The sequence below is a fragment of the Pinus tabuliformis genome, chromosome 1_2, assembly GCF_031772625.1.
Source record: "Pinus tabuliformis cultivar Carrire ecotype Pingquan chromosome 1_2, CPIR1, whole genome shotgun sequence".
Classification (NCBI taxonomy): Eukaryota; Viridiplantae; Streptophyta; class Pinopsida; order Pinales; family Pinaceae; genus Pinus; species Pinus tabuliformis.
Window position 1 is genome coordinate 263,057,405 of NC_142298.1, and position 15,994 is coordinate 263,073,398.

Sequence of the window (15,994 nt, forward strand, 5' to 3'; positions counted from 1 at the left end):
ACTTTTTGACTTCTGCAACCACTTGCATTGGGGAATGTGAACGCCTCAAGAAACATGAAACTATTGATTTTATGAGATTGCCATGTTGAGAATTGTTTGAGGAATACTGCACCAAGATCAAGGCCACATATAGACTCTATGGTTCATAATCATGCGGCAAGACATAGGTGCACCCTAACATGGGTTGGATTGACCCATACATTGGTGATGACTCGTACATAAGCAAGGCTTTTCTAAGACCATGAGTCCCCCCAATATCCATCTAGAATCCCCTAGTCCTATAGAGGACAAAGAGACCAAGGACACAACCCAAGAGGACAAGTCATGGCTGCCCATCACAAGGTCTAAGACACCTAATACACTGACTCACATTGTTGTTACAAAGCTTTTGACATGTGACCTTGGGTTTACAATGGTGATAAATGTAGGTGAAAAAATTTATGTACCTTGCTGACATAAGGGGTGACATGGCCAAAGTGTGATAAGATGGGGGCCCATGCTTGGGCATAAGAAAGTGTGCTTTCAAATAGGTATGACAACCTTTACAACATGAGCAATACTTTTACATAGAAAGGAAGACTACAACACTTTTACATCCAAACTTGTCATATTTTTGTTTAGTCCACAACTTTTGATCATAAAGGGAGATTTTTATTGGTGACTTACTACATGTTCTTTATGTGTGGAGCCCTTATTTTCTTAGGTTTTGACTCTTTTTTAATATTGATTTTACTAGGGTTTGAGTGATAGGCTTTGAATTATCTTCTACCCTATTCATTTTCTCTTCTTACTATCCCTTGGACTCCATTAAAAGGCATTGGTTTACTGGATTTTATGCTCTTAGTTTTTCATCGACAATGAACTTTTACATCAAACATTGAATAACATCCATTCCGGGTATATTCAAGTAGGCATCTAGGTCATTTTCATTCTGTTTTACATAAATTACTGAAAGATTAGCTTCTTGTAATTTCAGTTGGTTGCATAAACAGAGAAAAACTTTATGTTCTTGGTTCTGTGCATAAACATTCATAAAAATTATAAAAAATATTCATTAAGCAGCCATAAATTTTCCGCTGTAATTTTTTTTTGGCACTTACATAAGTGTGTTTTGTCATATAAATGCATTGGGTTGCATGCCCAGCACCATATTAATTTTCTGTATTAGTTACTCTGCCATTTTCTGCATCTAAAGTTAAACAGAGTTTACAGCCGTTTGATTGCTTATTGGCATATTTTTTCATAGAATAATTATATTAAATTTAGTCCTTTCAATTGTGGATAGATATTGCATTATTTTCGATGCATTTTTACAGTCCTTAAATCGTTTACTCACTGTTTTTTCAGTTTTGTGCACAAACTTGTTTAGGGCAGTGAGCTATATGATTGATTGGAGGGTTATTGACTGTTTATTGCATCATAATTTGATTCCCAGAATTATTTAGGGACAACCCCTATTGTTAGCAAGCACTAACCTGAAGTGTAGTATCTGGTGACAGCGTAGTATTTCTAGTTACCTTGGAACTGGACCTTTTCACGTGATAACAATGCCCAAGTACATGTGTGCTACACAAGAAATATACAAGTACACGTAGAAGAAAGAAATGCCAAGCACAAGAGAATACTAAATGTTAAAAACATAGGCACCCTTCGCCATAAAAGTTAAAACACTTTGTAAGAGAGATCCAAAATTTTAATTTTCCACTCTTCTATGCTGTTATAATCTTTAGCCCAATTCTATTCTTCGATTAGCAATCTTTCAAAACAATTTAATCTTCTAATGATCAATAGCAATTGTAGATAGAATAGTAAATGTAAGGAACAGTAGAAGACCATCAAGAGCAATGACAAGAGACCAAATTTGATCAAAGACCAGGGAAGAATCCCACAAGGGGGAAAACCCTTTCAAATTCTTCTTCTTATTAGATTGTCATAAAATATTCAGCAAAGAGAATACGATGATCCAATTCACCAATCAAGAGTCAAAGGTCAACAACTTTGACTTTTCAACAACCAATATCCAAAAATCCAAGTGATGAGCCCAAAAGTCAAATCTGGTCAAAGTCAACAGCAGTCGAAGATGCCCTAACCAGTCACAAGTCAATGGTCAATAGTCCTCTAAAAGGCTTGGTCAAACTTCCAGTCTATGTGGCCTTCCAAGCTGGTCAAAGATCAGTCAAAACAATCCTAAAATCCACGGTCAAACTCAGTCAACAGAGAGAGAAAGTATGTGGTCAAAGTCTGCGGTCAAACCTATGGTCAACTCCAGCCAAACTGCCTAGAAAACTTTGATCTTTGTGCCAAAGAATTCGGCCTCCAAAAACAGTCCAAAATGCCAAGTCAAACTATGCCCAATCTAAAAAAGCCAACGCTGGTCAAAGTGCTGGTCAAAGACAGATTTTTGGCCCAATCAAAATCTCCTCTTTCCTCCTCGCACATGTGAAAGAGACCTGCATTTTTTTAGATGTATGAACCTCCAAGAGAAGAAAAAATGAATGTGTGAGATGTGTGTCCAAATGAGGTGCTAATGCTCTGTGTTTATAGGTGTTTGAGGAGACCCAATTTGTCTTTAAAGCCAACCTGTACTTTTGTGCACTTGTGGGTTTTCACATTAAAAATATATTTTTCCTTGACCAAATTAAATTCTTCCAAGGGCTAGGAGGAGCCTCTTTTGATGAGGAAGGATATCCAAATGAGGGTATTTGTCCTTGAGCTGCCAAATTAACACAAAATATCACAAGAGGAGATGATACAAATGAGAGTTTGAGTTGTGTATTTATACACAACTCAAGTGAGGTGTCTCTTCAATAAGTGAGCAAACCCTTTGAAGGGGGCGTTATGGGCACATAGGACAAGGCGTGCACACTCCAATAGGTTATCAATGTGAAATATATATATATATATATCTATATATATATATATATATATAACAAGATCGGTTAGATGATATATTACCAAAAAAGGGTGTAGAGCAAGCTCCTATTACATTCAGCTATATTGCGATAGTAGACTAAGCAACGAGACGAGAGCGCAGTCCCTTCTCCTGTGCTTAATTTCCAAACTTCATAGATTCTTTTAACTATTCTAGGATACTGCTGGACGTATTGACCTACTAAGAAAACAAATTTACATAACATAAATTCTCATTGGGTTTATGGCTTGTTGACTGAGTATTCTTGGGCTGCTTCAGTCATGTTGTTGTTGTTCACTGAGTTTTCTCCTTCACTGCTCATAGTGTTGCTCTTGTAGTATTCTATTGCTTCCTCCAGATGCTTGCACTTGGTTTTCAGATCCTTTATCTCATGTTGTTGCACTGCCATATTTTGCTTCTGAAAGCTATACTCCATTCTCATTTCACTTCTTAGATCTTTGAGAGACTGCTGCAGCCAATGTATCATGACCTTGTTTCCTTTGCATGCTGGGCATGAGTCGTTCCTGGCTGCCTTCTTAATGGGGTTAAACTCCATTTGACTGTTGTTTCCCCTTGCTTTGTTGTAGCTGCCTGCGCTCCCTTGATCCTTCGTTGCTCTGATTTGATGGCCTCTGTTTTGAACTTTTTGTGTAGCTGTGGATATTGCCACTGAGGTAGATAATATGATAGAGGGCCTGCGATTTTGGAGAGGGGAAGGTAATATGCAGCGGATATTGAAACTCTGCGATGAGAGCTGGATGAGGGAAGGCAAAGGTTGATAAAAAAGGAGCAAGGAGTGGATGAGCCACGACATTATGGGCAGAGGCTTGTCAAACAAAAACAGAGGGCTGGGAGATAAAAAGGCTGCGAGCTGATGTGCGATTGCAGGTGGACGAGGTACAGAGGGCAGAGTTAAGTAGGTTAGATGGAGGAATGGTAGCTGAGCGCGCCTTATAGACTGCGTGGAAGCCTGCGTGAGGAAGGGGATATGAATTGCGCAGAGAGCAGCTGCTCTTGCTGACCAAAGAGTGACTGGGCTTCGAGAGTGCTGGGTTGGAAGCGCTATGGAGAGTCGATGGCCAGTCACGGGCCTCAGGCAAATAATAACTTCACAGCAAATCACAATTCGCTCTCCTATCCGCTCTTTTTTAGAACTGTGATGCTTGTGTGCTGAAGGCTTGCCTCCGAACTTATAGCTGAAATGATCCCCCCATGCTTTTTCCTTCTCTGGCTCGATTTTCTTCTGAGCTGTGCTTTGCTTGCTCATGAACCTTGTGACTTAGATTGCATTTTCTAATAATGAACATTTGCATATCCTTTTTTCCTTGCTTTTTCCTCTGCCTATCCATGATTTTTTGAGATTTCTTTGGGTTGCGTGTTTTTTGATTTTCTGTGTTTTTTGTTTTTATTTTCTCCATGATTTATCTTGCTTTGTCCCTTTTTTTCCCAGTACTTTAATCTTTTCAAATTCATTTTGATGTTATGGCACAGAGTGATGGTATTCTTCATTTTTCTCCCAGACTCTTCCTTCATTCATCTCCACTACTTGATTTGCATGGAGATTCGCTTGCTCATTGTGAAGCCTCCGTATATGTCTGAAAGTTACACTTCCAGAGTCTTCTAAATTCCTTATACTTTTGATAATTCTACTCATAAACTCGTTGCTTGGACTTTTGGTTCGGATCATTGCGTCAATTATGATGGCTAAATCTCCTAGGATTACTGGATTTTGGATTCCTCTTTTTTAATTATTTTTGTCCCCATGAACAAGCTATAAGCTTCGGCCTTATTATTTGAAATTTGTTGCAATTCTCATTCATATGTGACAATTTTTTTCCCACTTGGATAAAAAATTATCCCACCTGCTCCTGCCTTTCTAGGATTATTCTTGGAGGCTCCATCAAATTGCAAACAATATCTATTTTGTAGTCTTTTCCAACTTTCAATTTCTTCTTCAGTCATTCTCAGTTTCCAGTTTTTCCCTGAGCTTTCTTTTCTCTGTCCCTTTTTACCATTGTTGTCTATTATGGCTTTGCTGAGCCATTCTCTTTCTTCTTGTTGAAGGATACTATAATCCGTTTCAGCAATTCCTTTTTCATTCAATATTCCTGAAGTTAATCCCCATGTTTTTGATAATGTTTTTCCAACTCTAGGATTTTGGTTTTTAAAGATGCACTTGTTCCGAGTCAGCCAAATTTTCCAGCATAGGACTGTTGGAATGCATTTCCAGATTCTTATAATTGTGACTTTCTTCTTTGTTGCATATGGGTAGGCTTTCTCTAGAATTTTGAGAAATTCCAGCAATGGTTTACCATAGTCTATATTTACTTCCAGCGGGTCCAGGGGCTGCTCCCAACGTTCTCTTGAGAATTTATAGTCTTGAAATAAGTGTTGAATGGTTTCTTCTGCCTGCTGGCATAATGGGCATCTTGATGGCCCTTGGAATCCTCTTTTTTTAAGGTTTTTGCCAGTCAGGATCTTTCCTTTTAATAGCGTCCAAATGAAATTTTTTTATCTTAGGTAAACTTTCAGATTTCCATGCTATTTTCCATGGTTCTCAATCTTGTTGATTTGTTTGATCTTGGAGAATTTTATATCCAGTTTTGACTGTATATTGCCCATTACTTGGGTCCCAAAGGTAATTGTCTTCCTCATCACGATGAATTGGTGTTGCCCCCTTTAGATGCTGCTTGATTTTGTTCCATTGTCCTTCCATGTTTGCTGGGATTGCTGGCCTTTTCCATTCCTTCTGATTCCACAGGGAGATTGAATGTAAGGTATTAAAGCCTTTCCCTCTCATCCACTCTTGAATGCCATCCATTTCTGGGTGATCCTGTAATGGGTCTTTTCCCATGATTCTGTCTTCCCAAATCAAGATTTTTTGTCCATTCCCTGGAGTTTTGGAAATGTGGCTGCTCATTATTGGAATGACTCTTTTGACTAGCTTCCATACTTGGGTGCTTTGTCTTATTGGGATGTTTCCATTCAACAGTTTCTCCTTGGAACCATTTAGATATTTATTTATGAGGGCTTTTTTCCACCATCTCTCGTTACCTGTTATGAGTCTCCAAACAATTTTCATTCCTAGGGCTACATTCATGAGCCCAGGCAACCGAATGGACATGCCTCCTTGTTCATATGGTAGCACTACTTGTTCCCACCTCACCAAACTGAACTTTTTGTTTTCCTGCTTCCCACCCTGCCATAGAAAACTTCTTAGAATTAATTCCATCTGCTTGTGGGCACTTGCTGGTGCCATGATTAGAGCATATTGATAAATTGCTAATGCAGCAAGGAGAGCCTTAATTAATATCACTCTTCTAGCCATATTTAACCACATCATTGCTCAATTCTTTATCCTATCTTGCATTTTCCCAATTTGTTTTGTCGATATTTTTGTCTTCATGCTCCCTTTTGATATTGGTAATCCCAGATAGAGGAAGTGATTCCAATTTTCCTGTGCTGGGATTTCCATGATTTGGGAAATAATTTGCATAGTTCTCGGTGGAATGTTCCACCCATAGATCCTGCATTTTTTATTATTCAAAAGTCCACCTGACACCTGTAGAAATGCATCCATTATTTTTTTGAATCTTCTTGCTATTATTGTTGATGCTCCTCCCATCAACAATGTATCATCTGCAAACAAGGAATGATTTATGGTTTTTATTCCTTTTTCTATTCTCAGTCCTGTGATAGTTCTTTCTTTCCTCTGAGTTTCCAATGCTCTACTAAGAGTTTCTGCCATTATTATATAGAGAAATGGTGATAGAGGGCAGCCTTGCCTGAGGCCTCTTGTGCTTTGAAAAAATTCATTGGGTCTTCCATTGATGAGGGGGGCGATCCAGGGAGTGGATATGCATTCTTGTATCACTTCTATTATTTCTTTTGAGAAGCCCGGTTTCTGAAGTACAACCATTAGATATGGGTGGTTGACTCTATCGAAAGTGTTTGCCATATCTAGTTTGATTATCATACCTTTTTCTTGCTTTAAGATACTGGAGTGGACAGCTTCCTGAACTATTATGACATTGTCAATGATTTGTCTGTTTGGGACAAACCCTCCTTGGTTTTCTGAGATAATTAAGTGCAACACTTTCTTTATTCTATTTGCCACTATTTTTGTTATTATCTTGTAGGAGGAATTGCACAGAGAAATGGGCCGGAACCTATTGAAGGTGGAGGGGTTTGCTTCCTTTGGAACCAAAGCAAGATAGGAAGATCTTGTGTGGCTTCCCATTTTTTTTTAAAACATTCTTTGCCATTCTTAAGAAATCCTTTCTGATTGTATGCCAATGATTTCTGTAGAAGGCTATTGTGAATACATCTGGCTTGGGCGCTTTGTCCGGATGCAGGCTCCAAATGGTCTCCACAATTTCTTCTTCTGTGAGGTCCTTGCACATGTCTTTGTTTTGTTCTTTTTTGATTTTCTTCTTTGTATGCTGCAAAATTTCTTCATATTCAGCTGTTTCCTCCGTTGCTGACAGTAAGTTTTTGAAGTGCTTGTGGGTTGCTTTTTTTATTTCTTCCGCTCCTTTGATTTCTTGATTTTCCACTTGTATTTTTTCTATCTGGTTTCTAGCTCTTCTGATTTTCATACTGTTGTGAAAAAAAGATGTATTCTTGTCCCCTGCCTTGAGCCAGAGGCTTCTAGATTTCAGTCTGGCCTCTTCCTCCTCTTTCCTGTTTTCCCTGTATATCTCCCAGAATATTTCTTTCTCTTTTAGGTAGTCTTGCTTGCTTTCTTCTTTACATTCTTTTTCAGCCTGCATGCTGTCCATTTTCTGTTGTAGCTCTTTTTTTTCTTTCAAATTTCATTTAACCTTGCCCATTCCTTTAGCTTGGTTCTTACATTTTTTAATTTTGTCTCCCATATGTACTGTGGTGAGCCTGATATTCTTGGTGCCCATGCTGCTTTAACTAATTCGCTGATTTCTGTGCTGCTGTCCCAGATTGAGCTGTACCTGAATGGGAGTGGGCCTTGGTTTTCCATTTTGCCCATTGTTATTACAACTGGCTTATGATCAGAAGCTGTGGTGTGAATGATTTTGGATTTGATAGAGCTGTACATTGCTGCTATGTTTTCTTGGATCAGAATTCTGTCCAGTCTTTCTTTTATGTTACTTTTACCCACTCTCTTGTTATTCCAGGTATATTTTCCATTATTTGGAGGAATATCCAAAAGGCTATACTGTTCCATTATTTCTTCTAAAGAGTTTCTGGATGGATCGGCTTGATAATTTCCTCCAAACTTTTTCTCTGTGCTTCTAACCAGATTTAAATCTCCTTCTAAAATTATTTTTCCAGCTTGTGTTTCTTGTAAGACTTCCTTAATTGTTGCCCAACATTGTTCTTTCTCCTTATAGTGGCTGGGGGCATATATATTTATCACCTTGTATTTCTCTTTTGTGTTGATCCTCCTAAGATCCGCTAAAATCCAGTGCCGCCCTGTTTTTTCCCCATTAATTCCCACCTTCCTTTTTTCCAGATTGTGCATATGCCTCCTGATGCTCTAGTTTCCTGGATTGCTTCCCCTTCATATTCCTTGAACTTTTTTTTAAGATTTTCCAATTCTTGGTTGTTTACTTTTGTCTCCTGGATCATAAGGATATCTGGGTTCTCTTTTGTCAAAATGTCTCTTGTTGCATTTTCCTTAAAAGGTGTCCCCATTCCTCTGCAGTTCCAGGAGACTATTATCATTATTTACTTGTTGGGTGGTGCATGGCTCCTTTCCCCTTATGCTGGCTTTTCTCCATATTTCTTGTACTTTTCCCTAGATAAGTATCCATGGGTTGTTGTGTTCCTAGGGCCATTTCTTTTGCTGCTGCTTCATCCCTTATTTCTTTATTTGTCTTTCTTCCAACTTTTTTTTTGTTTTTCTGCATTTGGGAATGCTTCTTTAGCTTGTTTTCTGGTTAATATCAGTGTTGCACACATCGCGATCGGGATTTAATCGGCGCCGGGAAAAAAGCGGAAAAAATCGTTAAAATCGGGAAAAAATCGGAAAAAAGCGGGAAAAAATCGTTTGGCACAAAAATATTCATTTTTTTTCAATTTTTTTCAATTTTTTTAATATCTAAACCATCTACAACATAAAATAAATACATTGACACATAAATATGATAAAAAAACTAATATATAAGATGTTTAATATCATTTCTAGCGCTAAAATCACACATAACATTGAATCATGTCCTGAATAGTAAGTCCTGAGTCCCAAGTCCAACTCAGCCTCAAAATATCAACAAAAAATATGATAATGTATCTCATCATGTCATAATGTCATATACAATAAAATGAAAGTCTAATCCTATTGATTTCCTCTGCCCCTCTTGCGAGAAAATGGCACAACTTTCTCTTTCCCTCTAGATGTAGAAGCTGGTGCCTGTGGTGGTGGAAATGGCAGTGGAGTCTGACGTGCTCTAGAAGCTGAAGAACTAGTAGTAGCAGCTATAGGAGGCTGAGGTGGACGGAGACCACGTCCTCTACTGGTGGTAGTGGTAGCCCGGGTAGCCCGGGTAGGCGGTGTCACCTCCTCCTCCTGCTCCTCCAACTCCTCCTCCTCCTGCTCCTGCTCCTGCTCCTCCTCCTCCTCCTCCCCCTCCTCCTCCCCCTCATCCTGCACTAACCAATCCTCAGTGGGATCCATGAGAGGCCTCTCGGTCTCAACCCTCCATTCAGCAGTGGTGTCAATCCCATCCAATGAGATGGCTTCCGTATCAGGTGTCTTCTCTAGTTGTTTCACCCACAATCGAAGATTGTAGTAGACATAGACCATGTCATTAAGTCTATGGGACTCCAACCTGTACAAAGTTCATGAAATAATAAATTAATAATTAATAATTAATATTATAAAAAAAATATTGTTTAAAACTTTAATGAATTCAAAAATTTATTTGGAAATTTGCAATATTTTAAATGTTTAAGTGTTAACCTATTGCGCTTCTTGTTGTGTATTTTTTCAAATACACTCCAATTGCGCTCACATCCCGAGGAGCTGCATGTTTGGCTGAGGATGCGTATGGCAAGATTTTGCAAAAGGGGTACTCTGCCACCATACACCTTCCACCATGCGTCTACAACAAAATTACAAATAAAATTTTAAATAAACATAAGAAAAAAATGGAATTTGAAGAAACAATGAAATTTGAAACAAAGTTACAAAGTACATACTACAAACTAAAAAATACCTGGCATTTTAACCGTCCTATCAATGACAGCCATATCAAAGCCAAATAAGCCACCTGACAACTTATATTGCTCAATTTGTCTAGAGATCTCCATACGTTCTTCTGAAGATCTCACCATCTTCTGGACACAGGTTAATAATCCTTCCACGACCTCAACATCAAAATTAAACCCACATGCATAAGAAAATGCAGGGTTCAGGAAAAGCCCAGCAGCATGAATGGGACGATGGAGTGTGTTGTTCCATCGCTCATCAATGACCTTCCATAGAAGGAGTTGTCTCTGGAACCCATCATCTCCCTTGTCATCATAGTAGGACCGAATGGCTTCTTTGGCCCTGTCCATGGCTTCATACAAATAGCCCATTGCGGGCTTCTCACCATCTACCAACCGAAGAACCTTTACCAAAGGTTCAGTGACAGCGCACACCTCCTGCACTCCCGCCCAGAAGTCTTCTTGGTATGAAACAAGTCTGCAGACGGCCTCTCCTTCTGGTTTGCGGCTCATTGGCGAAGAACGCCACTCCTCTGAAACAAACATTCTCTTCAAATCCCACATAGAATTCAAGAGGGATTGAAGAGATATGAAACTCGTCGCAAACCGTGTAATGGCGGGGCGCACCAACTCTTTGTTGTTGGTGCATTTTCTCATCAAGCTAAGCACAGATGTGTGATTGTAAATAAATTTTGTGATGGTTTTTGATGAGTCAACAGCCTCTTTGACAAAGGGAATTTTCCCTATGTCCTCTAACATCAAATCAATACAATGGGCAGCACAAGGTGTCCAAAATAAAGTAGGATGCCTGTCCATAAGCATTCTACCAGCAGCAACATAATTTGCAGCGTTGTCCGTTATGACTTGGACAACATTTTCTGCACCCACCTCCAAAATAAACACATCCAGCAAATCACATAAATTTTTTGCATCTTTGATTTGATGAGTTGCATCAACAGATTTGATAAACATAGTCCCCAAGGGACAACTAACCAAGAAGTTTATAAGGGTTCTCCCCTTTTGGTCAGTCCAACCATCTGACATAACAGTGCATCCTGTTTGTGCCCATGATGCCCTAAAATCCTCCAATCTTTGGGTGCAGTCACGCTTTTCATCTTGAAGAAGCCGGCCTCTGAAATCATGAAGAGAAGGGAGTTTGTACCCCGGGCCAACACTGGCAACAGCATCAAGAGTAGGTTGGAAAAATGGATTATTCCTTATAATGCTGAAAGGAATATCACTCCAGAGGAGAAATTTTGTCATCAACTTGTCAGCTTTTTCTTTTTCAGTTCTTTTCATCATTGAACCGATAGTTGGTTGTGAACCAGGTGTGGTTCGAGGAACAAAATATGATGATGCAGCAAACGGATTGACTGACGCTGCAGTAGAACCTGTGCCACTTGGCCCACTTCCTTCAACTGACCTTTTTAGTTGCCTTTTGAGTTCTTCTTTGGCGTCTCTAGTGTGCTCTAATTCTCCCAATGCTCTCATGGCTTTTTGGATAATTTCAGCATTTGTCTTTAGACAGGGCCCCACATCACGTCCAGGGATTTGTGCAAGGTGGAACTTCAACCTGTACACCCCCCCGAATATTTCCTTTCCACACAACTTGCAATACAAGTTTTGTCTATCATTCGGAGTTTTAGGGTCACCATATTCCCAGAAAGGATCCAATTTCCTTGGCATGTTTGTTTTTGAATTTTGAATTTGCAAACCTATGGAAAAATAAGGATTAGGAAATAGGAATTTAGGATTACATAAATGATAATAGTAAATACAAATTACAATTTAGCATTTGCAAAATTACAAGCTAATTATTTCCAAAATCCCAATTTCTAAACCCAAGTCACCCAACCAAATGCCAAAAAACAATGAAAAATAAAAAAAAATAAACAATGTTTAAAGAAAATGAGAAAATAAAAATCAAAAATTGGTTCTCATAGTCATAACAAATAACCCATCCCAAATCAATGAAAAATTTCCAAAAATTCTTTAAAAACAATGAAAAACAAAGTTTTTATTGAACCAAAACAAAAAAAAATTAATCTACATACCTGGTTTATGGACAAATTGGCGATCTTGGCTTGGATTCCTCCTAAAATCGCTTCGATTCGCTCCCACAACCGACGGCAACCCTCTCCCTCCCTTCTTCTCCTTCTCCTCCGCGGCGGACTGCTGAATGAATAAAAAAAAAATCGTTTTTTCCATATAAAACCCCGCTGCCCGCGCCCCCCGCGATTTTAACCGAAAAAATCGCGATTTTATCGAAAAAATCGCTATAAAAAAAATGGGCGATTTTTTCGATAAAAATCGCGCTTTGAATCGGCAAATTTAAAAAATCGTGATTTTCCGATTTTATCGCGATTTTATCGCGATGTGTGCAACACTGGTTAATATCCTGCCTACTAAGGGAGGGGGAGAGAGGTGAATTGAATCTTTGGGGAAGAGGGGGGACCGCTGGGGGATTGGGGAGCGCAGGGTTCTAGATCTAGATGTGGCTCCAGGGGATGGGGGATCTGATGGGAGCAGTGGATCAAAGGGTTTATGGCTAGCTAAATTTACTTTTGGCGAGAGGGAGTGAGCTTCAACAGATTGTGTGGGCTAAGAGGAGTGCTGAGCTGGTTGTTTGTTGGCTATCTTCTTTCATTTGACCTGTTCCCATTTATTTTCTGGATTCTCAATCTTTTCACTTTCATTTTCTTTATTTTTTGTACATCTATTTGTAAAATGACCGTATTCATGACATACCTTGCATTTGAAGGGGATTTGCTCATAGTCCAGTTGTTGTATGTGCGTCCACTGATCCACTTTTATTTTGATAGCTTCTGGGAGACCTTTCCCTAGATCCACTTCCATGCAGATTCGGGCGCATGCATGCATGTTTTCTTTAGGCTCACATCTATCTATGTATTTCCCAACTGCGTTTCCTATAGCTTTAACTGAATCATCTCCCCAGCAGTGGAGGGGAAGATGCGACAATCTTACCCATACTGGAACAACATTTGGGACATCCATTTCTGGATCAAAGTCCGGTGTCCATCTGTTCAAATATAGTCCCCTTGTATCCATAAAATATGGACCGTTCCTGAATATCAGATCACGGTCCTCTTTGGTTTCGAAGTGGAAGGTGTAGTAACCTCTACCACAGAATCTGATTGAGATCTTCCTAGATATTGATGTAGCCTAGTTTCTTTCTATCCACTTTTGCACAGTCTTGGGTGATGGCCACAACCCAGTATACTGCTCTACTAATCCTCGTTCTGCCAGGGAGAGTGCTGCTTTTCTTGGGAGTGCTAGGGGGAGAGATATTTATGGTATTTCTTCCATTCTTTTAACAAAATTTGAAACTGACGGTCTGTTCTTTGTTGGACCCATTGCAGAGATGAGGGAAGCAAAAGATTTTTCTGTTACTTCTGATTCTTGCTAGTGATCTGTGTGATGATGATCTTCATCTTCCGTTGGATCCATATTGCTCAAACCTCAGCAGCAGAAGGCCACTGAGGGCCAATACGATCTGGGGTAGTAGCTGCCTGCCGAATGCTGCAGCTGCGATCTCGCCTTCCTCTTCTTGCCGTTCTGACCTCAACAACAAGGGCCACTGAGGCGTAGTGAATGCTGCTTCGCGCTAGGAGCTGCAGTAGCAGCTAGGGCTGCGCGCGATCCTCAACTGCTCTCATAAGGATGTGTTTTATCAATGTGAAATATTAATACTGTTGCAGTTCACATGTTATTATTCTCCTATCAATTGATTATTTGTCTTCTGCGATTTCTTTGCGCCAAACACTGAATGAAACTCTACTACATCTTCACAGAAAATAAATAAACCACAGGAACTGAGAAAAATATTGCACACACACAAATAATGAACACCAATATTTTTAGACAAATGTCCCTGGAAAAACCCTAGTGTGGAGAAAACTAGTTCTGCAGATGAGTATTTTTATTATCCTTCAGCAAAATTCTGTGATTGAAAAATTACAACTAGTTGCCGTAAATTAACAAACCTTCGGAAAATTATTTCTGTCAATTCTGCAAGTCGATTTGACATAAAATCGATCTCCTACAAACTCTTGAAATCGCTATGAAGAATTTCCTCCGACGATCCCGTCTTCAATCATTGCTAATCTCGATCTGCTGGTGCCCTCACGCTATCACTGCACCCTTGCTATCACTGCAAATCCATGTCTCTGATCTATCTTATGTGTTCTCCAAGTGCCCATCGATTTCCTCTTATAATCTCTCGTTGAGCAATCAATGACCATGATCTAATCTCAATCGATGGCTAAGATCATCTTGACCCCATCAAATGACTTTTCTAGAAGTCACTAGAGGAAAATTGATTTACCTCAATTAATCTCGATTAATTAAGCCATTTCCCTAAGTTAGACTTAAGGAAAATTAATAAACTGACTAATTAATTCTAATTAAGGTAATTTCCTTATAAACTTTTTCTGGGCATTGGAGAAAATTAATCCATTGTGTTCCTTAGCCTCATAGACACAATCTGAGACTAGAACACCTGTCCGAGATACATAATTAACATTCCCCTTAGCGAGGAAGGTGTTTTGCATAACACTCATCTCGTCTCTGGAGAAAATGAATCTCGCCTTCCCCATTGCCTTTGCTAGTATATCTACTAACTCCTCATCTGTGGGTATATACTGTAGCTGAACAATCCTGCCTTGCACACAATCTCTAATGAAGTGGTATCTGATGTCTATATGCTTGGACTTGTCGTGAAACACCTGATTCTCTGACAGCCTAATGAAATTTCTGAATTCAGGCTTCTGTGATCCATAATGAATTAAGAAAAGTCTTTCGATAGAAATCACATAAGAGAAATTTTTGGCTGACGCGTTTCGAACCAACCAGTGTGGTTCATCATCAGGACCAGATGAAGAGGCAGACCATGGCAAAGGCTTAAATAGAGAGCAATGTAGAGACCATAATTTCAAGTAACAACTATATTTGAACAATAATATTTAAATTATGATATTAATTTATTAATATATTAAAAACAAATATTATTAAGTAACGACTATATTAAATGACTATATTAAACTCTGATTGTCGCAGTGTATCATTGTCATCTCAACCCTTTGACTAATTAAGGCTACTAGCAACTTTTGAAGCCGTATAGCCTCGCACGTAGCCATGCTCGCTGCTATGTACTTTGCCTTTGTAGAACTCAGTGCCACGGACCTCTGCTTCTTGTTGTACCAAGAAACAACTCCTAATCCAATGCTGAAGCAACACCTTGAAGTGCTTTTTCGATCCACTGTGTTACCTACCCAATCTGCATCAATATATCTAACCAACCTGACACCATCACCTCGAGCATACCCGATCCCATACTCAATAGTGCCATACAAATATCTCAACACCTGTTTAGTTGCTGTGCAATCATGCTCTTTGGTTCCACCATGAACTGGCTGAGAGAGTTTACTACATAGGATATCTGGCCTGGTGTTGACCAAATACATGAGAGAGCCTACCAACTGCCTGTACAAGGTGGGGTCTACATCTTTTTCCTTGGATGGGTCTGTCTTCCTCCAATTTGTGATCATGGGTGTAGACATGGTTGTGCAGTCCTCCCTCTTGAATCTCCTCAAGATCTTGATGCAATGTTTCCCTTGCCCAAGGAAAATCTCCTTATCTGTCTGTCACACCTTCATGCTTAGAAAACAGTGCATAAGATCCAAGTCTTTCGTCTCAAACTTAGCTGCAAGATCCCATTTGCACTCCTCTATGAACCACAATGAACCTATTAGAAATAAGTCATCCACATTCAAGACAAGAATGAGAACCTCACCTCCCACCACCAAGTAGTAGAAGTTCGCGTTCGCCTCACTCTTCATGAAGCCCATGCCTTGCAAGTACATGTTAATGTGCTCATACCAC

General features: G+C 39.4%; 2 protein-coding genes across 6 annotated transcripts in view; one reads left to right on the plus strand and one right to left on the minus strand.

Moving 5' to 3' along the window:
• The window catches only part of LOC149205360 (uncharacterized), a 226,766-nt gene that overhangs the window by 12,216 nt on the left and 198,556 nt on the right, over nt 1-15,994 (plus strand). The gene's annotated exons all lie outside the window — the stretch shown is intronic.
• Nucleotides 8,910-9,959, minus strand: LOC149205361 (uncharacterized). The gene is made up of 2 exons (XM_089393446.1): nt 9,846-9,959; nt 8,910-9,714 (listed from the first exon to the last, which is right to left on the minus strand). The coding sequence occupies exon 2, from the start codon at nt 9,687-9,689 to the stop codon at nt 9,222-9,224; it is 468 nt and encodes a 155-aa protein (XP_089249572.1). The 5' UTR covers nt 9,690-9,714; nt 9,846-9,959; the 3' UTR covers nt 8,910-9,221.